At 39.3% G+C, this 27,661-nt stretch overlaps 1 protein-coding gene across 1 annotated transcript in view; it reads left to right on the top strand.

The window, feature by feature from the left end:
• Positions 1 to 254: 254 nt before the first annotated feature.
• Positions 255 to 27,661, top strand: part of EXOC4 (exocyst complex component 4) — a 643,225-nt gene continuing 615,818 nt past the window's right edge. The window contains exons 1-2 of the mRNA XM_081147994.1: positions 255 to 410; positions 22,722 to 22,911. Coding sequence (XP_081004120.1) covers positions 325 to 410; positions 22,722 to 22,911 — 276 coding nt within the window. The 5' untranslated portion in view covers positions 255 to 324. The remainder of the gene's footprint in view (positions 411 to 22,721; positions 22,912 to 27,661) is intronic.

The raw sequence follows: 27,661 nt of genomic DNA, 5'->3' as shown, positions 1-27,661 counted from the left end.
GACATAATACGAAAAACAAGGAAACAAACAAAAAAAAAGCCCAAGATCAGAATAACTGTAAGTAAGACACAAACCAGGCAGCCCCTGCTTCGGCTTCCTCCCCCCCCAGGAGCCGCGGAAGGAAAACTACAATTCCCAGAATGCTTAGAGCGCGCGCCGGGCCTGGAAGCGTGCCGCTGAGTCCCGCCTCCTCACTCGGGCGGCACGACGAGAAGGCCCGTGAATTTGCTCTCCTCCTATTGGTGGGCTCCCCGGAGAGGTCAATTCCAGAGTTCACGCTGCCTTCGCTTGGTCGCCGCTCTCGGTTCTCCGCCCGTTACCAAGATGGCGGCAGAAGCAGCTGGTGGGAAGTACAGGAGCACAGTGAGCAAAAGCAAAGACCCCTCGGGGCTGCTCATCTCTGTCATCAGGTGAGGGAGGCAGGAGGCAGGGTCAGGGCAGCGGGCAGCGGGCAGAGGCTCGACCTCCGCTTTGGTAGGGAGAAGGGTGAGCTGGGTTCCACCCCGCCCACCCCTCCCTCCTTGCCTCCCCCGGCCTATCCCAGGGTCCCCACAGACCCCCCCCTTTTTTTCTGGGGCCGGGCTAGAGGGCGGAGCCTCGGCTCAGTCTTCTCTTCAGGGCCGGAGCCCGGTGTGCTCGTTTAGTCCGTTTAGCTGGTTGCCTTCTGCAGCTCGCCCGCGACGGCGCTTCGTTTCCGGGCCTCCTGGCTGCGAGGCCCGTGGCGAGTTGCAGGGGCGGCGCCGCCCTCGGGTACCTCCGACCGCCCGGGCCGGCCCCGGCCTCACGTGCGCGAGCCCGCGGCGGGCCCGTGGAAGCGCCGTGGGGTGGAAGGCACACGGCCGCTTTGTGAGTTTTATTCGGCCGTCCTATCCCGGGCTATTCCTTAAGAAGGAAAGACAAGAAACAAATTTCAAGTTCTCCTCTGTACACATTATTTTCCCAGAATATATGTGGTGGGAGTGGAAGTGCAGGCTTCCTTCTATTGGCTTTTTTTTTTTTTTGTAAGTGAAATACATTGAGGATTGGGGGAACGCTTTCAAGTACCATTAAGAATGATAGAGGGAGGGAGGGACAACAACCAGAATAAAACAGAACACGTTTTTACGTTTGAATTTCAACTCGGGTATGTTTCCATAAAATAAAACGTGAATGCCCCTCCTTTCCCCGCCCCGGACCTGTGCCAAACTTTTGGTTGAGTTCTCGGAGGGCTCTTGGAGTGTCCTGACCTTTTAAAAACCAGGCCCAGCTGTGCCTGGTAGTGAACAAGCTCTTGAATGAATGGACAGGGCGAACTTGGGGCACAGCCTGCCATTCCTGGACTTGGAAAGACCCATCTCATGGGTGTCCTATAGGGACCCCTAGTTTCAGATTACGGCATATTAAATCATTACTACAAAAATTTTCAAAGGGTTCAGATGACAGTTCTCTGTGTGCAAATACTTAATATACTTGGTAGGCCCTGCAGAGGAAATGCTGCTCTGTTGCAGACACATTTTCTTGCTGTGGCAATACACAGGTAGTGTAGATGTTTCACGATATTAGAATCTTTGTAGCTTCCCATCCTGATCCCCTCTGCAAATGGAATGCGTGATTTATTTGGAGTCTTTTTTTGAACTTGTATATTTTTTCCTGCCTTGCAGCCGGCATTCATTTAAACAGCACACGCTTATTGCCTGTCTGTAGTATGTTGACTGGCACTTACAGGTACTTAGGAAATATTTATTGAATGAATGAGTGAATGCCCAGAGTTTTGCAAAGACTAATTTGATATGATGTTACAGTAGACTATACTGGTAACGTCATGCTACAGTAGACTATATTTGAGGGATAAAATACCCAAATGAAAACTATGACATGAGACTAGAAGAGGCAGATGGAATATGGTGGGAATCCAGGAGGAGTGATTACTCCGAGTGGATGTAGAGTGGACAGTTAGGAAACTTAGCAGCTGTATAGAAATGATCTGTCTCGCTGGTGTACTTATGATTCTGTAGGTTTAACCCATTTCTTTTATGCTGTATATCAGTTTTCTTAAATGAAGTTCAATTTGCCCTAAATGTCCTGCATTTGAAAAAAGCATAAAAAACAAGCTAAAGCTTTTTTTACTGATATTCAAAAACATACATTGCTTTTGGTTGCCTTTGTGTTTTCCAGGGGAAATTCCTAATGCTAGGTGGTGTGGAGTGTAATTTTGTGGTTATCCATCCATTTCTTATGCCCATACGCATTACCTTCACATTATCACCATGATTTAGTCCCAGGTATTTTTTACTCTGACTTCTGTTGCATATTATTTTCATTTTTCTTCCTTATCTTTGACCACCGCAGACCATTTGAACAACACTTCTTTTTTGTTATAACTGTTACCAGCATTATATAAATATCGTGCACACACCTAGCATTCTGGGTAAGATAGGGAGGGGTTATGTTTACATATGGCCTTTTTAAGACTGATGTTGTTACAGTGTCAAATGTTGATTTTATATATCGGAATTTCTTTGAGTCACAGGGAAATTTTGGGGTTGGAGTGAGGGTGTTGCTAACTCTCTTTCCTGTTATTTTATACCTGATGCACTTTTGAACATAGCCAGTGGTTTAAATTTCATACGCATTGGCAGTAAATGAGAGGAGGATGGTAGTATTACTTTGGTGTTTGGGTTGGGGGAGAGTACTTCAGGGAACAGAATGGGGAACGTAGTTGCTAAGAGAGTAGATATTAAAATTTCTCATCACAAGAAAACATAACTGTGAGGTGATAGATGTTAACTAAATTTACTGTGGTAATCATTTCACAACATACACATAAATCATGTTGTATACCTTAAATGAATACAATGTTAAATGTCATATCTCAATAAAACTGGGAAAAATAAAATAATGGGTATGTTTATTTCTTGTTAGTAATTATTCTGTCACTCTAGCTGTTGCTCTGTCTATCTGTTCAATTTGTATTCTCTCTGTTACCCTTCTTGCAACATTGTATTCATGATTTTTAATTCCTGGTATAAAGTTTTCATTACTTCCTCTTATCTTTAACCTCTTTTCAAACTCTCTCCCAAAGACTGTAGCTTTCCTGGTTGCTTTGGCAACAAGCCTCAAAAAGAAAAACCCATTTTAGACTAATGTTTATAAAATCTGAGCTACATCTAAAGGACACATGGAACTGTATGTACTAGTTCTCTTTCATGTTTCATGTTTCCTTGGACCTATCATTTTGTCACAGTAAATTACTTGTTAGTGAAAGAGCCCACTGTCCTTAGTTTAGCTTTATTTATCTTTTTATATTACTGAACAATTGTTTTTCTTTTTTGAATAGTGAATGTTAAAAATTCTCCCTCAATTCTCTTGTTCAGATATGTAAAAAATGTCATTTCTAGACTGCATTTTGTATCGACGTAAGTTTTTATGTGTTTTTTAATGCTACTCCTATTAGTTAGAGGAGCATTTATTGTTACAGTGATGTTTTAACACTGGATAAAAAAGTACAGGTGAAGAAGGGTTTGACCTAAGGACAGAGTAGGTGCAGACATAGGATATTCAAATCTTATCACTGTTTCGAACCATGTATCAAATAGTTAAAATAGTGACTCTCTTTTCCTAGTATGGTAGGCAGTCCATGAGGGTAAAGATGAGGTATAGTGTAATTGTAATGAAAGTATTACATTTGGCAGATGGGTAATTTTTAAAGTACCTTGAGACTCATAAATGAATTTTTTAAAAAAAATATATCTTTATTGATTTCAGAGAGAGGAAAGGAGAGGGAAAGAGACAGAAACACCAACAATGAGAGAGTCATTGATGGAACCCGCAACCCGGGCATGTGCCCTGACCGGGAATCGAACCCCAATCGCCTGGGATCGACTCAACCGCTGAGCCATGCCCGGCTGGGCTTATAAATGAAATTAAAAAAAAAAAATATGTCTTTATTGATTTCAGAGAAAGGAAGGGAGAGGGAGGGGGAGAGAAAGATAAAACATCAGTGATGAGAGAGTCGTCATTGATCGGCTGCCTCCTGCACATCCCCAACCAGGGGTCGAGCCCGAAATCCAGGCATGTGCCCTGACCGGGTATCAAACCACCATCTCCTGGATCCTAGGTCAATGCTCAACCGCTGAGCCATGCCCGGCCAGGCCATAAATGAAATTCTTAACTGTTTAAAAAATACTAAAAATATTTCAAGACAGATGTTTCAAAGGGTGTACTTTGCAGAAGAGCTCCTCAGGTTGTGAGCTGGGGCTTTGATGAGACACAGTGCTTGGGATTGGGTCCGTCGGGGCTGCTGCTAACTGCAGGTTTTGGTTTTAAGTCTTGCCGCTGGCCCTTAAAATGGAACTAAATTGGGTGGACAGAGTTCTGCTTCCCTGCTGATGTACCGTTTGGACAGTTTTATGCCCATGCACACACAGCGTTTTCCTACTTATTATTGATCCCCCAGCAGCAGCCCCCAACCTTGTGTGTGGTGTGAGTTGGAGCAGGAAACCTTTCTAAACAGGAAATAAGCAGGATGACATTTGGGAGATGCTGTTTTGTTTTTGTGAGTTCCTGTCAGATCTTTAATTGGGAAATGTGTCTACCATTTACAGTTAGGTGATTTGCTTTCCAATTAAATGTTGACTGTCTTCTCTTTACAAGTTGGTCTTTAATAGCTGGTTTAATTGGGAAGACAAACTTGGCTGTGACTTTAGGAGACCTTAGGAAACCTTGGAGCAGAGCTTTTGTAGACAGACACTGGTTACAGATGTCAAGGAGGTTTGAAGGCAGTTGAAGGCTCATGTTTTCATCAACTTTCAGGTCTTCACAGAAGGTGGAATTTCAAAAACTAAGCAAATCCTTTATTGTGGACACCTGTTAAATTCCCCAGAGTACTTTGGTCAGTCCCATATTTAATTCAAAGAACACTTTGTTGAAGCGGTCCAGGCTTTGCTGAGAGCTTTGAACAGACAGCTGGAGGTCCGTGGCCCAGTTTGTGGAGGGAAAGGGGTGTGGACACTGTTCAGAGCAGAGTCCTGGAAGTGGTGCTGGGTTGTTAGTGTCATCGCCAGCACCGCCTTCTCTTTATTTGAGCCCATCTCATAATGGCTTTTAGGGTTTTCAGCTCTCTTTGTGCCCTGGGAGTCTTGCCACTGGTGATGCAGTTTCAAAAATTACTACTAGAATACCTCAGAGCAAACACCTTTTCAACTTTCTGAAAGTCCTGGGACATCTGACAGTATATGTGGATGTAAGGGGCAAAAAAAAAAAAAAAAAAAAATTCCATTTTTTTACCTACTGGCTAAAAATGCAGAATTTTTTCTAACTTCATGTGTGATTTTTTTGAAATGGGAATTTTTTGAAGGCTTTGAGGCATATGTTTTTAATGTTGGGTGATTGGTCAGGTTTTCTTAAGCCATTACTTGTAGGTAGATATGTTCATAGTCTTTGGTGGGAGGTGCAGTATAGTTAGTAGAAACTTACTGTATTACCCATGTAAAGTAACCTTGGACCAGTTACTTAAAACCACCAGGTCTTAGTTTCTTTGTAAAATGGGGTAATAATATGATCTGCTGTGGTTTTGGGGAAAATTAAATAATATATGAAGGTGCCTAGCATAGTTTGGCATAGAGAAGGCACTTAAATGTTCATCTTCTCATTTTTAGGCTCTTTTGTTAGAAACTTGATATTAATGTTTGCCAGATAGCCACCAGGTTATGTTCGTTTCCCTCCAGAACTATCCTTGCCAGGTTGGCCAGAATGTTTGATTACAGTTGTCAGCATGTTCTCTTTGTACCCAGGGAACCTTGTGTAGCTGAATTTAGGTGGTTATTGTTTGATAATTTGAGAGTCAGCTAAAGAAGCAAGATTTAAATATATGTATGCTTCTGTGTGTATGTAAAACAGAATATAAACCGACATAAAATATAAAGCGTAGTTATTAGGTTCCAGACACAAAGACTATAATCAAGCAAACTGAAGGGCCCATGATCTCTGCCTAGATCACCCTTGCTGCCATTAAAAAATTATACATATGATTTCTAAAATTATATGCATAATTTTCTAAAATTAGTCACATATTTAAAAAAATCAAACATATGAAAAGGAACGAGATAAGAAGTGAAGACTTTTCTCTTTGTTCATTTCCTTCCTGAGCCATTCCCTGTTAAGTGTCTTGTGGCTCTGTGAGGAAACAGAAGACTCTGTTTAAGTGTGTGTGAGTGTATAATCATAATGAAAGAATGTATACTTCCTTTGTTAGTGTAACACTGCTTATCAGTTTATCTATACTTAAGGAATATTCATAAAGATTATATATAATATATATTCTTTAAACAAATAGGATCATACTATGTATACTTTTTAACCTTTGTTCATTTGTTTTCCTTGGAGATCTTTGCTGGCAGCACACATTGATCTGTTATTCTTTTTAGTGGCTAGGTAGCATTCTGTCATATGGATATACCATAATCTATTTAATTGGTGGCCACTTTTTATTTAGTTTTTAAACGAACACTTTAGTTTCTTTATTTCTTTTTATTTTCTGTTAAAATTATATTGTAGTGAGGATTCATGTACGTTGGGGGTATATCCATGATTTAAATTCATGGCAGTGGCATCAGAATTGGCTGCATCAGAGTATGTGTATGTGCCTTTTGTATTCTGACAGATAGAGCCAAAGTGTCCTTTAGGAAGATGGTAATTTACACTCCCATAAGTGGTATATTGGAGTACCTGTTTTCCTTTGGCCTTGCCAGAAACTGAATTTTGATAAAAATTATTTATTAAAGTATAGTTGACATACAATATTATGTTAGGTTCAAGTGTACAACATAGTCATTTGACATTTACATACCTTAGGATGTGATCACCACTATGTCTAGTAACCAGTCTGTCACCATACAAAGTTATTACAATATTATGGACTATTTTATATGCTCTATGTTACATCCTCATGACTTGTTTGTTTCATAACTAGAAGTTTGTACCTCTCATTCCCTTTCACTCTTTTCACCCATCTCCCCTTCTCCCCCAGCTATCATCATTTGTTCTCTGTATCTATTATGAGTCTGTTTCTGTTTTGTTTTGCTTGTTTGTCTTTTTTAGATTCCACATATAAGTGAAATCATATAGCATTTGTCTTTCTGTCTGAATTATTTCACTTAACATAATATCCTTTAGGTCCATTCATGTCGCAATAGCAAGATCTCATTCCTTTTTCATGGCTGAGTAATATTCCATTACAACCCCCCCATCTTTAGAAACTGGAGATATATATATATATATATATATATATATACACACACACACACACACACACACACACACACACACATATATATTTATATTTTAATATATCTTTATATTTTAATATATCTTTATTGACTTCAGGGAGAGGAAAGGAGAGGGAGAGAGAGAGATAGAAACATCAGTGATGAGAGAGTCATTGATCGGCTGCAGCCCACAACCCGGGCATGTGCCCTGACTGGGAATCGAACCCTGATTGCCTGGATCCTAGATCAACGCTCAACCGCTGAGCCACGCCAGGCCAGGCTGGATATTTTTGATGATTGTCTTTATTAACTAATCTCTACTAAAAAATTAAGAGGAGAGTGTTTCTTCACTGTCATTTGGACACTGCTGTTGGATGTATCTGGATACATGTGTTTTGCAAATATTTTTTCCTGGTCATGGCTTGTGTTCTCATTCTCTTGACAGTGTCTTTGCCAGAGCAGAAGTTTTTGATTTTAATGAAGCTCAGCTTATCAGTTATTTCTTTTATTGATTGTTTCTTTGGTGGTGTATCTAAAAGTCATTGCCATACCTAAGATCATCTAAATTTTCTCCTATGTTACTTTCTAGGAGTTTTATAGTTTGTGTTTTATATTTATGTCTACTATCGATTTTGAGTTAATTTCTGTGAAGGGTGTAAGATTTATGTCTATATTCTTTTTTTTTTTTTTTTTTATGTGGATGTCTAATGTCTGATAGTTCAACCAACATTTGTTGAAAAGATTATCTTTTCTCCTTTGTTGAACATATGTAGGATCTTCAGCAGTGTTTCATGCTTGCTGTTCTCTTCCTATGCACACTTGTCATTGCAATACTTCCCATTTTCCTTTATAAAAATGATATCACACAAATTTGTAAAAAATATAGTCACAAAAGAGAAACATTGTCCAACAATCTCATTTCCCAAAATACTTCCTGATTTCCTTTTTTAAGGGTTTCATGTTGATCCTGCCCACATGCATACAAAGATAAAGTTGAAATTATAACAAAGTTAACATTTTTTTAGCATAACAAAAATTTTTTATGTTAGTGTCTCGTCTTTGTAGTTATATAAATACTTTTAAGTGGGAGAATTAAAAATACAGAAAGTTACAGAGAAGAAAATATAAATTACTCATATTCTGTTCATCTAGAAATAACTACTCTTAATAACTTTGCTTCCAATTTTTTAGAAAAATCATTCTGTTACAAAAATAGTGTGCACTCATTAAAGGAATTCGAACAATGGAAATGCAGAAAAATGTGAAGATGGAAAAAAAAAATTGTTTCAAACTTTATCATCCATAAGTTTCCTTCACTGAAATTAGATGAACCTAATCCAGACATATCTCTCACATGAGTGTGCATTTCTGTCTCTGTGTCTCTTTGTGAGTGTATATGAAATGGTGGGTGGATTGATAGAAATAATTATTTTTTAAATATATATGGGATCTTACCTGTATGCTAACTTTTATGCTTGCTGTGTCTCCCTTTTCAGGTATACATATGCATAGTAAAGTGTACACCTATTAACTGTATGGCTTGATGAATTTTTACCTGTATAACCACTACCCACATCAAGATGGGGAACACTTCCAGCATCCCTGTCCATTTTTTTCCAGTTCTCTTTCCCTCTCTTTTTTTCCCTCTCTCCCTCTCTCTCTGTATGTGTGTGTGTGTGTGTGTGTGTGTGTGTAAGGATATCCTCTTGTTCCAACACCATTGAAAAGAATATCCTTTCACTAAATATCTTGTGCATCTTTGTCAAAAATCAGTTAATTAATGTGGGCCTCTGTCTTAACTCTTAGTCTATTCCATTCATCTTCTTGTCTTGATGACAATACCACAGTCTTTTTTTTTTTTTAAATATGTTTTTATTATTTCAGAGAGAGGAAGGGAGAGGGAGAGAGAGATAGAAACATCAGTGATGACAGAGTCATTGATTGGCTGCCTCCTGCATGCCCCTGACTGGGGATCCAGCCTACAACCTGGGCATGTGCCCTGACTGGGAATAGAACCCGTCTCCTGGATCCTAGGTCAATGCTCAACCTCTGAGCCATGCCCGGCTGGGCACGACAGTCTTGATTACTGGTTTTGTAAGTCGTGAAGATACATAGTACAAGCTCTCCAACTGTATTCTATTTTTTAAAAGTTGCTTTGGCTGCTCTAGGTCCTTTGCATTTCTGTATCAATTTCAGAACTTGCTAGTCAATTTTTCTGCAATAAAACCTGATGGGACTTTGGTTGGGATTGCATTGAATGTACAGATTAATATGAGAGAATTGACATCTTAACAGTATTGAGTCTTCTGATCCATGAACAGGGAATATCCCTCCATTTAGTTTTTCTTTAATTTCTCTCAGCAATAGCTTTCAATGTGTAAGTCTTACATGTTGTTTGTCAGCTTTATCTCTTAAGTGTTTTAAGCCACTGCAAGTTGTCCCATAGCTCACTGAATACTGAGGGTCATTTTTTCTTCCAGCCTTTTTTTCGTGGTGTTTTGTTTTGTATAGTTTTTGTTGTATTTTCAGTTCATAATCTTTTCTGCAGTTCCTAATGTGTTAATTCCATGTAATGTAATTTTTATGGTTGTAGTATTGATCTCCAGGAGTTTGATTTGGGTGTGTGTGTTTCTTTAAAAGTATCTTTAATGTCTGCTTACATGTTCTCTCTCTTGCTACTGCTGCTTGAACATTTGGGAGACGGGTATCATAAATGTTTTAATGTTTTTATTTACTAATTTTATCATCTGTTTTATTTTTGTGTTGTTTTCAGTTGATTAACGTTCCCTGTCCCCCTTCCTTTACATGCCTTCTGCTTTTTGGAGGCTAGATATTGTAAATTTTACCTTGTTGGGTACTGATATTGGAAGTCTTTATTTTCCTATAAATATTACCTAGCTCTGGTCTGCATTGTGGTTAAGTTACTTGGAAGCAGTATGGTTTTTGCGCGTCTTGTTTTAAATTTCTCTAATTGGGAACAGAGCGACATTTAGTCTAGGGCTAATTTTGTCTCACCAAAATGGCAAAATCCTTTTGAGTGCTCCTCCCAATGCAGTGTGAGTGATGAGAGTTTTACCCTGGCCCGTCTGATTTCAGATCATTGTTCCCGCTAATCCTCCCAGCTGGTTCTCCTCCTGGCTTTGAGCAGTTTCCTCCCACGCATGCGCCGATGACACCTCTCCCAAGACTCAAGGAAGACCCTCTAGGGATCTCCCAGTGCTGTGGGGAGCTCGCTGTCTCCATAGCCTCTGCCTTAATGTCTAGGTTTGAAACCTGTTTTTTTTTTTTGTAAGCTGTTTCAGATGGTTGCATATACTCAGGGAGGAAGAATAGGGTAATCAGACGTGCACATGAGGTTTTGGCATGAAAGTGAACAAGGTATCTTGGCACCATTGGTCTTTCTGATTTTTCAGTATTTTGCAGTGTATTTAATTAAACAGTTAAATACCTTTAATTCATATAGTACTTTTTCAGGAACTTTTCCATCGGAACTCTTAGAAATGCTTTGGAACTTTTATGTGTCTGTTTAGGTATTTCTTTATTTTTAAGATTATAGTTTTTTCCTGTTTCGCTTACTCAGTGACTGTGATAGTATTGGTCATTGTTCGCCTGAGGTCTCACGGAGCTGGTAAATGGATTTTCTTTGGGTGGCGTCATAGTTTGCCTCTTTTTGTTGGTGGTGGTTTTGTTGGCCAGCATTTAGATGGTTGCAACCTGTGCTTGCATTTTCCAGTTTGCAGTGATGAACTCTGCTCCCGGTGGTCTTCTCTGTTGCTTCTTAACTGTTAAACTACTTTGAAGTCATGAAATGAAATCTGACTTTGGTCTTTTTAGTATCCAGTCCTTTATTTGTAGGGAATTTCACCTTGAAAAACATGGAAACTCACTATTTAACAGGAAGTTGTAAGGGAAAATTGTTGTGTACCGTTTGACTTGGTAAGACATTTTTAAGATCCTTAGGAGAACCTTTTCTGACTTTTTTTATTCTTTTAAAAATTTTTATAAAGCTGTTGCAAAAAATAAAGTGGCATTTAATTCAAAAGGTGATTTTCCATTTTAAACTTGATGCTTATCGTTGTGTTATGGGAGACATTATTTTCACTCAGAGTATAACTTGAGAGCCTGTTAGAAACACAGGATCTCAGTCCCCACCTGACCCACCAGAATCTGCCTTGATTTCCAGGTGATTTGAATGCACTTAAAAAAACCCCATTGGCATTTTAACTTTTTAAAAACGCTGAGATACTGGTAGTGTGGCTTTGTTTTTTAAAAAAAGATTATTCTTAAGCAGTACATTCTGAAATATTTACCAATAAAAGTGATTTGTCTAGGATTTACTTCAAAATAATTGGGGAAGGTTTGAGTCAGTGAAAGGTGAAACAAGTTTGGAATGTGTTTGGTTGTTGAAGCTGGATTTAGTTGACAAGTGTCTTAATTTTTGTATGTGTTTGAAAATTTCATGAAAATGTGTGTATGTGTGTTTATATATGTTATATGGTGGGGAGAGGAAAGAAGGTGAGGATGACTAGGTTCTGTAGATTAATAAATTGCAGAAATGCTAAATGATATATTTTCATGTGCAGTCCACCCAGCCCCTACTTCATGTGCTGTACACCCTCCCTCCCAGAGGCACCTTGCACATTATATTAAAGTCTCCTGGACATCTGCGGTTAAGAAACCTTCAATTTGTATAATCCAGAATTTCCAGATGTTACCACACACCACCTATTAATATCTTACAAAACCTCATTTCTGAGGAACTCACCAGACAGTGCACATTAGGAAATAGCATGCACCCCTAAAATGTCCAAATGCTATAACCAACATTCCACTGCTGGTGGAAAGTGAGATCGCTGTGGACAAAGCTTCAAGGAGGACTTGGGGCTTCAAATGAGGAGGGAGAAGAGGTGCTTGGTTCAGTAAGGGCAGGAATAGGTGTTAACTTGATGTTGTCAACCCTGGACTGTTTTATGCATTAGTGGGGGTGATTTTACTTAATTTTAGATAATGGCCTTCTCTGTTGGCTACAAGATTTATAGCTTTTGGTCCCCAGAAGTGTTTAGTATAACCTAGTTAATTGAAATATTGAAAAACTGCATGTGTTGATGTAGTAATTGGCCCTAAGTGCTGTCTGAAGCAAGACACCAGTGAGTTTTCAATTGACTTTAGAGCAGAAATTGCTTACTGTCACTTGGTAGTAAATGAATCTTTTTGTACTGAATTAGGGATGCTGTTTTAATGCATCAGAAAACTTTTTCAGAGGGACTTGTTTGCCACTGAGAATTGCTATCATTTGGGATGGGATTATCTTGTATTTTGTGGGCTCTAATAAGACAATTAGGAAACAGGCAATTGTGGTGTATAATTGAATATAATAAAATTGATTTAAAAGTGTAATGTAGATTTGGTTATGCTTTGAGCGAAGCCATATCTTGTGTGATTATGTAGTGATACACATCTCAAACATTTCTTTAATGTGTGATTTTTTTTTTTAATGCAAGCTCAGAATTATGATGAGGGAGGGTTTGTTATTTTTATAATTCACTGGAAACATTAATAGATTACTCATACACAGAGTGCTCTGCTTAGTATAAAAGGCCTATGAAGACCTTTCTCAGCTTGCTTGGTTAGTGTTTGTGTTCTTAGCAATCTCTTTTCCTGCTCTTCAGTTCCTGCTTTCACTCAACTCATACTTAGCACCGCCTTCAGTTCCCCTGCTGACAGAGTAGGTACATGTTGCTGTCAAGCATTTCTTAGGTTGGCTCATTCACATTTTAAAGGGAAAAAAAAATCTAATACTCACTAATAAAAATCTAATATTTCACTTTGAAATAAGGGATAAATAGGTCTAATAATGTAACCTAGTATGTTCTGATTAAAAGCATTTTGGATCAGAAAATAGGATAATGGTTTGAAGAATCATGTCAGCTCTAGAATCTTTTTTCTTGTGTTGAGATCAATAACAAAAAGGAATATTGTGTTCTAGAAAGATCAATAAGCTAATAGTTAATTTTTATTTGGAGTGAGGTTCTGAAGCTAGTTAACTTTTGAGCATTTGTTGAGAGTTTTAAAATACTCAGTTTTTGCCTTTATGTTAATGTTAGAATATTTTGGAAATAAAGATGACTCCTTGTTTACTGCTCTTCTGTTATCCAATTAAAAAATTAGAATTGTCCTAATTAGAGAGAAGGTAGCGCTGATTGAGGGGCTCAGGTGTTTGATGAGTAAGAAGTTCAGGGGCTCAGTGACATCCAGTTTGTCTCTCAGAGGCCCATTTTTTTTCACTTTCCAGAATGGAGATCACCAAGGAGATGTGATTCTTGTCATAGATTGTGGTCTATAGAGCTGTAATGTCCTGATAAGTGATTTTGGGATATGTGGAGCTTTACTTGTAATTAGTTTTTCTGAGTTGCTTGAAGGGATTTCCACTAATCGTTTTGTTAATCCGTATTATTCCTGGAGGAGAGGTCAATGGATGCCAACAAGGAATGCCCTTAGTAGGCAGTTTAGCCTATTAACTGTTTTCAGAAATCATCACTTAATGCCAGTTATTCTGCAGGTGTCTACAAAATTCAGGTGTATTATGTTAAATATGTCTCACAACAGGTTAATTAGTTTAGTTATCTGAGGCTGTATTAGGCAGCTAATTCTTGTGGATTTGCCAAGAATCTGTGTTGCTATGATGAAGGGAGGGTGACTAACATCTGTCTTGAGAATTTACCCAACAAAAATAATGCTTGTGTTTTGTAGGGTGGTGTATTAGTCTGCTTAGGCTGCCATAACAAAATACCACAGACGGGGTGGCCTAAACAACAGAAATTTATTTTCCCACAGTTCTGGAGGCTAGAAGTCCAAGCAAGATCAAGGCACTTTCAGAGTTGGTTTCTGGTGAGGCCTTTCTTCCTGGCCACCTTCTCCCAGTGTCCTCACACTGACTTTCCTCTCTGAGTATGTGGAAAGAGAGGGCTGTCTTGCGTCTCGTCCTGTTCTGATAAGGACACCCGGTTCCTTAAGACCTCACTTAATCTTTATTACCTCCTTTATAGACCATATCTCCAAATACAGTCACATTGGGAGTTAGGGCTTCAACATTTGAATGGGGGTGTGTGTCACAATTTGGTCCTTAACAGGTGATACTCTGGGGACTCTCATCACTTTGTTAAAATACCCTAAACTGCTTCCACAGTGATAGCCTGTCATTACCTAGAGATAATCTTGAGGCCCTGGCAAGAGCTCTGGCCAGGCTCTTAATTTTTCATAATTGGTTGTCAACAGTACTGCATGCTTTTCTGGCTTATGATGTTTAACTAACCCTCTGATGACAAATATTTGCACTGTAGACTTTTTTTAAAAACAACTACTGTCTGGTCAGCTTGAACTATTAAAAGGTTTGCTGAGTGAAGGAAATTCATAAAACATGATTTCATCCATTTAGTACTGTAAATTCCCTAGTTTTTATCCATAGATTAAAATGGATCATCGGAAAAGTTCTTACTTGGACTATATTCAGAGTCTTTCAAAATCTGTATGTCTGAGTTGCATTTTAATTGTTATGTTCTTGAATGACATAAAGAATGGCTGTATAAAATATATTACTTTTTTTCAGAAGGTTGTTGCGAACACTATGTTGTATACTCTTCCTCATTGTTTTAAGTGAAAGATTTCTGGTAAATTTAAGACTTGTGTGAAATTTGCTCTCTTGGAGGAACTGGAATCTATCTTTTTGATAATGGCAACTATATAACTGGCTATGTTCCCTTTTTGCATTGGCTACTAGAAACTTCAGTTAGCTTGGAGGCTCATTTCATTTAAACTATGTCCAAATGACCCGCGTACTTGTGTTTTACATTTATATGGCATTGTTTTGTCCTGCATCTTTCTAACGAGTTCCATTTTCTCATTTGTATTACCTACATTATTTATTTTTTATTTTTTAATCCTCACCTGAGGATATGCTTATTGATTTTAGAAAGAGACGAAGGGAGGAGAGAGAGTGGGGAGGGGGGTGGAGAGTGAGAGACAGACAGACAGACAGACAGAAACATCGATATGAGAAACATTGATTGGCTGCCTTTTGTACGTGCCCTGACTGGGGATGGACCCCGCAACCTTTTGGTATACAGGACAATGCTCCAACTAACTGAGCCACACTGGCCAGGGCTGTATTATCTACACTCTTACACAAACTATCTTAGATCTTTTTTGGAAAGAGGTAGGATAGAATTAAAATAAAACTTGAAAGTACGTATTGTTAGTCAGTATTAGTATTCATTATTAAACCCTGGTTGAAGGCTATCATTTTTTGCATGGATGCTAACCCCCAAGTGGCTTCAAAAAACGCTTTCAGAATAAAAGCCCACAAAACTGTAATTGACCTGGCTCCCAGCTTCCTCCCTGACCTCATCTCCTCCCCATCACCCTTCCTCACTTCTCTAAAGCCACATTGATTACCTTGCCATTCCTTCTTCTTGACCAGGCCAGACATCCTCCTTCAGGGCCTGTCCATCTTCTCTTTCTCTGGAATCAGCTTTTCTGGATAGTGCCACCCTCCTCCCCCTCTGTACCTAGAAAGCTCCACTCAAATGCTCTCTTTACCTGAGAGGCCCTTCCCGGTCTCCATAAGTAAAATAGTCCTCATTGTCCTACCCTGCCTTCCATTTTCCGTAGCTGCTACCTCCTGCCTCCACATTTTATGTGTTTGTTTTATTGCTTCCCCACAAGAATGTAAGCTTCAGGAGGGAGGGACTGGTTGTGTTCACAGCTGTATCTCTAGCCGCTTAGAACTGTGCCTGCTAAGAAGTAGGTGCTTAATAGGTGCTTAATGAATGAATAACTGAACTAAATAGGGTCACTGTACTATTGTTTGTCCTTCCCTAAACATTTTCAAACAGGCATTACTTCATGAGAGATAATTTAGTTGCAGTTGTTTCTTAAGGCAGGGAACAGCCTTCTTTGCCTTCTTCAGACCCTGAATCTGGCTGCTGCTCATTAGTTAGCTTTTCCGAAGCACTTAATGTACCCAGCACCATAAGAATACAGTGAAGTGGTGTGACCTCAGCTCATAAATAAATATCCTTGGGCTTTCGAGTGGGAGGGGTTAACAATGTTGTGATTCACAAGGGATTTATTTTGTTCCTAATGATTTATAAGTCCACACCTCGATTGCACTTTCCATTTTACAAAAACCAATGCACGCTTCTCCGATCCTCACCACCACCTGTGAGGCAGGGACTCTTATTATCTTGTCTGTTTCACAAGGAAAGAAACAGACCCAGAGAAGTTAAGTGACTTGTCCAAGGTCAGAGCTTGGAAGCTGCAAACCCTCATGTTCGAGGTATCTGATGAGAGTAGTAAGGACTGTTTCTGGTGAATTTCTAGTGGTAATACCCTGGGTTTGTCTCTTTCTGCATCCTCTTCTGTCTTTCACTGAAGGTGACTGCTGCTCTCGAATGGTGGGTTACCTTTGGGTGACTGACCTGATTTTCATAGGTACGTTTTTTCTTTTATTTGATCTTTCTTTTGTCTTTTTAAGAGTAATACTGACTTTTGTGTGCTTTCTCCTGTCTGCACTCCATTACTCTTAAGTCCAAAGTGAAAGCATAGTTGTTCCATAGGAGGAGCCAGTGGTAGTGACTAGTTATTTTCCTTTCAAAACACTTGACCGGCTACCCTGAAATACAGAAGCTTTGGAATGTGACTCAGCCATAATATAAGACAAAGTACTGGCATTTGTGACAACACGGATGGATCTTGAGAATATCATGCTAAGTGAAATAAGTCAGGCAGAAAAAGTGAAGAACCATATGCTTTCGCTCATGTGGGATATAAAACTGAAACTCAGACACAGACAACAGTATGATGGTTACCAGAGAGAAGGGGTGAGGGGGTAGTAAAAGGTAAAGGGGGCCAAGTACATGGTGATGGAAGATGATTTGACTTTGGGTGGTGGGAACACAGTGCAATATACAGATCATGTATCCTAGAAATATACAGTTGAAACCTATGTAGTCCTGTTAACCAGAGTCACACCAATAAATAGAATGATTCCATAAAGTGAATGCATCCTGGAGTGGCAGCTTGAAACTCTTTGTCTTCTGCTCATGTCGTTTTGCTCATGCTTTTTAAATCCTCTTGTCCAGATTTGATGTTACTACTAAAAATGCTGCTTAGTGCTCTTTTTACATCTTTAGCTATCAACTCGTTACTGTTTGTGGCGCAGTCTGTGCTCAGGAGCTGAAGGCAGGAAAAGTAGGATTTTGTAACATGTAGTAGAAAGGGCATGGGCTTTGGAGTCAAGGATACTTGGTTTTCATTCCATTTCTGATATTAGCTGTGTGCATGTGTGAAAGTTACTTTGTCTCTCTGTTCCTCTGATTCCTTATCTGTAAAAAGGGTGGTGATACACTCTTACCAGAAAGCTCTGAGGATTGACTTAGATTATGTGTGCAAAATAACCACTATGTTGCCTGGTGTGTAATAGACAGTGTATATCCTGTGCCTCAATTCTACCTCCCTTTCCGAAAATATAGGACACAGGGATGCAGGTACATTTCTGTACTTAATTTTAAAATTTCCCAAGTAGGAGATGAGTGAGAGCTGCCTTGTTAGCACTTAATGTCAGAGGAATAATGGATAACTTTTGGACTTGACAAAAAAAAATGCAGTGTAGTTTTAAGGTAGTGCCTAAATGGGCTATGAAATCTCTTCCTATTTAGACTGGTCATACCATACTGAGAGTATGTTGTGTTCAATTCTGAGTAGCTCCTCTTCAGAGGCAGGATAGGAGTCTTTTAAGAACCAGGCACAGACTGCCAAGCCCTGTGCCTGGAAAAGGCAACTCAGTCTCTTCATTGGTAGAAAGAGTGGTAATAATGGCACCTACCTCATAACTGTTGTCAGGAATAAATGAATTATTATGTGTTGATCACTTAGGCATGGAGTAAGTTCTGTGTGTTCACTGCTTTTGAGGGGACCTCAGAGAAAAGCAGCCAGGATGTGGAAGAAACAGTTGAGGAAGTTGGAGGTGTTTAACCTGAGGAAGAAAGAAGAGTTGAGAGTCCTTTACCATTTAAAGAGAAACTTTAGGGAAGAGGGAATAGACTTATTTTGTGTTATTGGAAAAGGTGAAACTAGGATTGAGGGGTAGACATTATGAAGAGGCATTTTATTTTATTTCATTTTATTATTTTATTTTCATTTTAATGAAAGACTCTCTAATAAGGAGAGCTGTTCATAATTGCAGTGAATTGCTTTGTGAGCTAGTGAGCTCTCGATCTCCTGGAGGCTTAGAAGGCTGAGGAGAGGTTCTGACATGGCTGGTGGAGTGGCCTAGATGACAGCTTTCTCTTCTACCCTGTTGCCAGCTCAGATCAAGTGACTGGCTTAAAGTAAGATGACTTTACACTGAAGATTGCTGGGTGTTGGCAGCATGCCTGGGAACTTTCTCCCTGGAATTAGTCTATTCTTATGGTCTATCATTCATTCATTTTGCAAATAGTCATTGTATGAAACATTTCAAATGAAAACAGAGGTTGGAAATGAATTTGTATTTACTTAACATCATGGACCCCTTGGAGAAACCCAGTGCATTAGGTTTCATTATGGGAGACAGTTCTCCTTGGGAGTGTTATGTTTTGAGAGTAGTTTGGAGCAAAGCACTGAATGCCCTTTGTTTTAGGCTGTCTTGTCAGTATGTTTGCTTGCAAGCATCTTTGGAAGTAGAATCTCTTCCTCTAGAGCAGAGGGCAGGCATGCTTACTGTCTAGTATAGAAGATTTGGCTTTCTAAGCTCAGGGTTCTTTCACAGTGTGTGCAGGCATCCATTTGGGCCCATCTGCTTAACCCCCATGGGACTTGGGGGGAAAGGGCATGGAACTAATACGCTGATGCTCATGCTACTTGCTGTGCTGTGAGTAATAAAGTCCTTAGTCTCTGGCCCGGGAGTTTTGTGTCTTCTACTAGCATCCATAAAACTGTGGCAGGCTAACTTGTTAGCTTGTAAGTAGGATAAAAATCTCAGACTCTTCACAGCTCTTGACATTAAGAAGGAGTAAAGTGAGAGTCAGATGTTAAATCTCATGCCTAGTGCCAAATGCGCTAGTGTTTGGGGGTCATGAAATTTCAACCTGTGTCTCCAAAGGATGTTCTTTCCATTACATTGTAGAAAAATGCTACTGCCTTTACTGCTTCTCCTATTGCTGCCAGTACTGCTGCTACTATAACCATGGTAGCTAGCAGCAACAACCCATATTTGTTTAGTGCTAATGATATGCCAGGCCTCGTTAGATCTCATTTAATTCTAACCAGCAACCCTACGAGGAAGGTATACTTACTATCTCCATTGTATACATTATAGATGAGCAAAATGAGATACCATTGCCAAGGTTATAGGGGCAGTAAGTGTATTCTAACTCAGGCAGTTTGACTTCAGATCCCATGACTCTATACCGGTTAGGAGCATAATCTGAAAACACCCACCTGGGTTTTGAATCCCTGTACTATTCTATTCCTTCCCTTATTGTGCGAGATGGGGCAAATTAACCTCTTCAGATCTCAGCTGCTACATCTTTAAAAGGGGGAGGGAGGGTAGCAATAGGACCCACTCCACAGGGTTCTTTGAGGATTAAACATACATTCTATCAAGTCTGCAGCACAGCTGGTTCCTGGTAGCTAGTAAGCCTCTCTAAATATTAGCGGCTATTATTACTATTTTTTATCCTTGCTGCCTTCCTTTCTTTTAATTAAAAAAAAAAAAAACAAACTTGAATGGTTTCTACTCTCAGAGTTCTCTAATGTAAGTATTTTTTACTAAAGAAAAATGTCACTCAGCCCAGTTTACGTCAAGAGGATGGATTTCCAGTGTGGGGCAGCCCTGGCACAGGCTGCTTTCCTTATATAAATATTTTCTCTAAAAAATGAAAATAGCCAAAACCCCTACAGACCCAATTTACTTTTCAATCTTTATTTTAGTAACCCTTTCTATTTTCTAAATAACTCCTAATGCTCCGGTAATGTGCCACAGTGACAGCTGATGCCCAGGAAGATGTCCTCTCTGGGCCTGACATTTTCCTTAGCGGTTATGCAGTGCTGCTGCTTAATGTAAACAATGTGAATGTCTGGCATGTTTCCTTCCACAAATGTGGTGGAGAGGAAATCATGCACAGCATTATAAAAGTGGCAAACTGATCTAGTGTGGCTTTGAAAATTCTGTGGCTGTTGGCTGTTACAAGGGGAAATAATAGAGTTAAATATCTAGGAACTCTTCCCTTTGGGACAATTGATAAATTGAAGGCATTTTCTGATTGTGCTTTACTCTAGATTAACAGCCTGGAAGGTTTCAGATTTAAAGAGCAAAGTTATATATCATAGAAACAACAGAAAGACATACTTAGTTACCCTGTACCCAAATATTTCAAGTAATATTGGTAGCTCTATGTTTGGAACCAAATTCTCCCTAAATTCTCTACTCTGATTTACTTTATCAGTCAAACTCTTGCATAGTTTTCTCTACCTGAACGTAACCTTGTTAAGTGTGGGTAGGAGTATCACCAGTTGACAGAGGACTCAGGACCTGGCATGGGAAAGACCTTTCTTCAAGTCTTGGGGTTCCCAGTGTGTTGATTTCCTGAGTATACCCCACATTCCTTAGAGGCATCACCTTTTCCCTTCATTACATTCTACCCCCCCCATTCCCACTCCCAATTTCATGCTAGATCAGATCTCTTGGCATCATAACACGTTTGTAAAATTATAGGAGGTTAGGTTGAAGTCAGAGACTGGCCTGCTGAATCTCCCTCTGAATTGAAAAAGAAGTCTTATGTATTATGTGGCTCATGAATTAAGATCTTTTGGTTTAAATGACAGTTTGGAGAAGTCTGTTGTACAGTATTTTGCTTGCAAATATCTAGGAGTGGATATGTGATTGATTTGCTGACAGACCATCTCTGAAAGCACTTCTAATGATAGACTTATAATTGATTGCATCCATCATTGAGAGCTAAAATACCCCCCCAAAATTAAAAAAGATAAATGAAATAAATTATGCTGAATGTATAAGCTGACAAATCTGAGGGAATTTAATGAAACTCTAAATTACCACAGCCAACAGATAAGAGAAAAAGGTTTCTTTGTTACTGATTATAACACTAAATTAAAAAAAATTATCCAAGAAAAATAATAGAGGAAACAAAGATCTGTGGCCCATGTATCAAACTAAGTTATTGAAAGATTTTTAATAAGTGTATCTATCTCATTCCCTGGTTATTGTTGATTCATATCAATCTTGTTAGTGCTGTTGGAAGAACAGTAAGTGCAAGGACTGCCTTGCAGTATAGCTCATATTATTGCTGTCATAACAGATTTTAGAATTAATATGACCTTATTTCCAGGCTCCTGGGGGCTCTGTACCAAATTGAGGTCATTTAAATAAGCTATTTGGGCCCTGGATGTTGCGGCACATTTGGTTGGTATGTCGTTCCATGCACTGAAGGGTTGCAGGTTTGATCCTTGGTCGGAGCTTGTATGGGGAGCAACCAACTGATGTTTCTCTCTCTCTCTTTCTGTCCCCCTCTCCCTTCCTCTCTCTCTAAAAGAAATAAAAATATATCCTTGGGTGAGGATTAAAAAAAAGCTGTTTGGAAGGTGACTTCTCAGTGTGTGAGTAAATTTACCAGTTAATACACTTTCACCTATATGTAAAAGACTACCAACTGAAAGTGACTTAAACAATGGATATTTATTATTTCCCCTAACAAGAAATCCTGAGGTAAGACAATTGCAGAGTAGGCTGCATTGGTGGCCAAATGACATCCTAGCAGTAGCTTGGCATTTCTCTGAGTTTTCCCTCCCATGGTTGTAAGATGGCTGAATTATTTGGGTATCTCAGCTTTGTATAACAGTATTCAATGTTGGGGAAAGGGCCTGCTTCCTCTTAATCTTACTTGTAAGATTAGCAAGTAAACTATATCTAGAAGTCCTTTGTCTCATTGGCCAGACTTGTCACTGGTAAGGGGAATGGAATTACCAGGACTCATTCAAACAAATCAAGACCTGCCCAGACTTTTGCAGTGTTCGTGCTGCCTATTACTGGATTACAATTGGTATGCCAAGGAAAAAGGGACGGGAAGATTCCTTTTAGACGGGGTATTGGAATTTACTGTGAAGGTGGTTTCCTATTTTCTGTTAGTAAATTGTTTTATTTCCTAGTTAGTAGGATGAATGGGCTAGCATATTGACTAGCTGGTCTTTCTTTTCCTTTTTTCAATTATAGTTGACATTCAATATTATTTTGTATTAGTTTCAGGTGAACAGCTTAGTGGTTAGACAATCATATACTTTACAGAATGCTCCCTCCGATTTTCCCAGGACCCACCTGGCACCATACACAGCTATTACAATATTATCGACTATATTCCCTGTGCTGGACTTTCCCTTTTTGCTTTAAGTTTGATTCACTGTGATATATTCTCTCTTTATCAGGACTCTGTCTACCAGTGATGATGTTGAAGACAGAGAAAATGAGAAGGGCCGCCTTGAAGAAGCCTATGAGAAATGTGACCGTGACCTGGATGAACTGATTGTACAGCACTATACAGAACTGACAACAGCTATTCGCACATACCAGAGCATCACGGAGCGCATCACCAACTCCCGAAATAAAATAAAGCAGGTACGCCTCCTTTCCTCCGGCCCGGTATCGCAGCAGCTTCCTGCTAGTCCAGGTGTGATGCTGGGAGGGCGGTGCTGTGTAGTGGCCCATGGCCTTGATGAGTGAGTGCTAAGGGTGCTTTCAGGGTTGTGAATGCATCTGTTGGAAAGCCTGAGGGTCACAGAGGGCAACGGGGATTTGCTTCTTCTCTGTCTCATCCTTGGCTCCTGTCATCACTTCTCTCTGTGAAATGACGCAGGCGATGGCCACAACTTGAGGAAGACCGAAAGGAATTTAAACCACAGAAGAGAGCTATTTTAAGAGTCTAGGCCTCTTACTAGTTGAAGCTCCCATCACAGTGTATCCATTGTATTTAATGTGCTCACATCACGCATTGTGTGTGTATATGTGTATATTGCTGTAGCAGTTGAAAAATTTTTTTTGTCTTTGGAAATTTTGCCTTTGAGTATGTCACATAATTTGAAGTTGGCTGTGATTTCTCTGCAGTCATTGTACATTCTTTGTAATTTTTGTGAAGAAAATCTAACATAAATTATTTAAACATATAATGAAATATTTATGAATACCAAAATTCTTGAATATAATTCTTAGTAGTGACAAGCATATATTAATTTTTATTTTGTCATTTTCTTTTCATATTTTGGAGTTGTTTCTTTTCTTTTTCACTCTTTTTCTCCCTCTGATTTCCTCCCCTTTTTCTCCCCTCTTTCTGCCCCTTTTCTTCCTTCCTCCGCCACTCTCTCCCTGCCTCCTTCCTTTCATGATAGGTGCATGGAAAGCTCTTGGGGGTTCCTGGGTGCCATTCCTTTAGTACTTAAGGGATAAAGTGTGTTCATAAGGGGCATTTTTATATTTGGCTAAGGGATAAACTGATAGGTAAACATTGTGTACTGTCACATTATAGTTATGGGGTTCTTGGTTGTATATTTCGAGGTCACTCTTTTAATACCTCTTAGTACTCATAGATAAGTAATATTTTCTACCACTTGTTGAGCACTGATTCCTTGGCAGGCATGGTTGTGTCTATTCCTAATTCAACAAATCTAGAATTTGAACTCTGGTCTCCCTGACTCTAAAGCCCTTGCTGCTGGTTTTCAGACATTTAAAAAGCAGTAACTCCCCCACCCCGACCAATTCCCTTTTTAAAAATTAGATATTTGGCAGAACCCCAGCATATGAAACATTGAGGGAGGTGGTGCTGTCTTCTTGTTGGATGTGGGGTAAGAGGTCTGGAGCTCATGCTTGGTCCCCACTTCAACAGTTCCCAGTTGCCTCTTCAGCACCTCTGTGGGCTGCGGGCTACGTAGACCATTTGAAATGCACTGCCGTGTGCCATTTGACTGGGGTGGGGATTCCTTGTACTCCGCCTGCCCAGTAACAGCTGAGCTCAAGGCGTTCTCACATGTTTCTTCCCTGTCTTCTAGACCTTATATTGTGATTTTCTGGTAAGCAGATATATAAACTATTCTTCTAAGATTGCTGTTGATATGTTTCAGCCTCTAAGAGTACAGTTGTCGAATCAGTAAGCTCTTAACCTTTTTGAAGCAATTTGCTGACCTTTATATTTTAAAATTAACTGGGCATTTTTGAAAGCAATACTATAATTCTTGGCTGAGTTTATCCTATGGATTTATCTGTGAGACTAGGTAAAGGTATAGATCAGTTGCTCTAGATTTAAAATGAACTATAGCCCATTTTGACCCAATAGACTCAGCCCAAGAGGGATTAGAAATGAATGTATAGAGAGCTGCTGACCTTCTGGCTTTGCCTTGGGTAATCACAATAAGGGTGAAGGACCTTCTGGTATTTGTGTTTTTTGATTAGTTCACTTGACTGAAGGGATATGGTCGTAATCTCAAGGGAAGCACTGTTGTGGTTTCTGCCTTGACTCCCTGTCTCTCTGAGTTGACAGCATCTTTGTCCAAAGACTGTTTGCTCAGAGTGAAAAAGAGGCTCATCTTGCCTGGCTGGTGTGGCTCAGTGGTTGAGCATCGACCTAGGATCCAGAAGATTGCGTTCGATTCCTGGTCAGGGCACATGCCCGGGTTTCAGGCTCGATCCCCAGCCAAGGGTGTGCAGGAGGCAGCCGATCAATGACTCTCATCATTGAAGTTTCTCTCTCTCTCCCCCTCTCCCTTCCTCTCTCTGAAATCAATAAAAACATAAAAAAAGGAGGTTCATCTTGATAATTGCACATGTTTTAGTAGCCACAGTCTGTTCACCATCCTCATTTTTTTTTAAAAGAATAGTTTATTGATTTTTATAGAGAAAGAATGGGAGGAGAGAGAGAAAAATGTTGATGTTAGAGACAAACATCCATTGGCTACCTCCTGCACGCCCCCTACCAGGGATCGAGCCTGCAACCTAGGTATGTGCTCGGGCCAGGAATCAAACTTGCAACCTTTCGGTGCATGTGATGATGCCCAACCAACTGAGCCACACCGGCCAGGGCACCATCCTCATTTTTAAGTATGGTGCAGTTGTGAGCAAAGGAAACCAAGAGAGAAAATGTTGGTTTATTGTATCAGTAGTCAAGGAAAAAAAAGTCACATAATTCTGTGTTATGAATTAGCTTCAATACTGGAAAGTGCAAGAAAGGGTTAAAACTCTTTTCAAAAAAGTCTTTAGTGATTGAAAAATGGGAGAAGAAAAACTTCTTACTTTCCCATTTTGGTATTAGTTTCATGTGTGGATTTATGTTACATTGGTAGAATCTATGTCCTCGAGGATGATATGAGCTGACAGATTTGACACTCTTCCCAGATGGTCCAAATTTTTTACATTAGTCAGGTCCTTTTGGGACTTTTTTTCTAGATTAAAAAAAAGGCAAATAGAATACCATGTATGATTGATCAGGTGAAGTAATGTGGATAATAAGCAAAATACTTGGGCAGTCCTATTAGTGTTGAATATATTGTAAAAGTGGTTAAAATGTGATGTTACTGCATTAGGGAACTTCAGGGTCCAGTTGGTCATATAATAACAGTAGTAGCTGCAGCACCAATATGAATTAATATGGTCGATACAAGTTGAGGACTCAGACTGTTCAGGGATGCTTATTGGTATTTGAGGGTTTCCTCCATGGGGTAATGGGTGGATGAGATGATATTAGATTTCTTTGAAGATACTATGTAGTCCATCCAGTGCTTATCACAGGAGCAGGTAGGCTGACAGGAAAACATAGATACTTGCCCTGTTGTGACATGTGTACAAACACTTTATGTTTCATCCCAATTTTGGCCGCCTTGTTGCTACTAGATCAAGCTCTTAACTCATTTTTCTTGCCTGTAATTGAAAATAATTATACATGATCATTCAAGTGAAGTTGTTAGGGCTTAATCATTGAATAATGCAACATTTGTTCATTGACATTTAACTAAAACAACTTTGTGTCTTTTATATGGAAGTATACCTTGCAAGATAGAATTAGATGGAGGAATAACCTTAATTAATATTTATAAAGTCACAGTAGAGCAATATAGTTTTGTAGGAATTTATTTATAACCCTAATATAAGATGGAAAATCCTAGCTGCTTGTATGAGAAAGGGAAGGACGCCTAGAAATGGACATGCTAACAGTGGGCAATAATGAGATACTGTAGTTTAAGGTCTAGGCAGGAGTCTGCAATGCATTAAGGCAGTCACGGGAACTATGAGGTATGTTTCCATTAAGTTGAGCAGTGTCTATTTATTTGCGTATCGTATCCAGACTCTGCAACTGAAAAGGTTAAGTATTGCCCTTGGAAAGGGTTGAGTGGAGCCTCTCAGACAATTTAAGACCTTAAAATGGTAGCTAAAAAAACTAAGAGAATAGAAGCATGGGAATAAGTTTGAGGGTAATTTAAGAATGACCTATAGTTATAAAGGACTTTTAAAGAGAATAGTGAGCAGTGTTTCTGAAGTTCATTCTTCTACGTACTTTGTATTAGATTTTGGAAAAAAATGGATTGGACACTAACATCAGGAAAGTACTCATGAAATATGTAGATTTATTTTTACTATTAAAAAAGAGAAAATACCACTATATTTTGTGCTTTTAGAATTAAGAAGAATTTGTTATATTAATTTTAATTTACTATCCCTTATATATGGGGAGCTTTCAGGGGGTTAGTTTACTGTTTTAGCGAGGTGCTTGCACATTTGTTGTACTTACAGATAAGATGCACACTCAAAGGCATTTCCCCTTTATTCTTGATCCAAATTCAGTGCTTTTCTGATTTTAGGACTTCAGAGTGCTGACACTTCACCACCTCCCCTGTGCCTACATCCCTCAGCCTCTCTTACAGCTATTTCTGCCGCTTCTCTCAGAAATGCTACCACAGTGTCATTCAGAGGTCCAGGTAGTGTTCCTCCTCTCTCTACCTTTCCCAAGGCAGGGCTGCAAAAATCTCAACTACTCTGCTGTCCGTGTCACCTCACATGTGTATTTACTGTAACCTCCTGAGCCCTGTTCTCTTTATCTTCTTTTTCCCAGATTGTCTAATCAGAGTGACTTGCAGTTCTTGTATATGAAACTGAAATTCCTGTTGCTGAAAAGTGGTGAGGAGCAATTGTGAAGTTATGGAATCCTCAGGAAGCAGAGGAAACTTGTGTTTGAGGAAGGGTTTCTGCTTGGGTTTTGATGTCATGATTTGAACAACTTGCCTCTTCATGGATTTATTTAAGGAAGAAGCAAAGTAACACAATTTAAAATTTTAATTGTTCTGATAAATAGATTGAAATTAAAATGTTGACACACATTCATAAAAGT

The sequence above is a fragment of the Miniopterus schreibersii genome (assembly GCF_964146895.1).
Source record: "Miniopterus schreibersii genome assembly, chromosome: 9".
NCBI classification, from domain to species: Eukaryota; Metazoa; Chordata; class Mammalia; order Chiroptera; family Miniopteridae; genus Miniopterus; species Miniopterus schreibersii.
The sequence above is the reverse complement of the archived record's forward strand: the minus strand, read 5'-3'. Positions and strand labels throughout refer to the sequence as shown.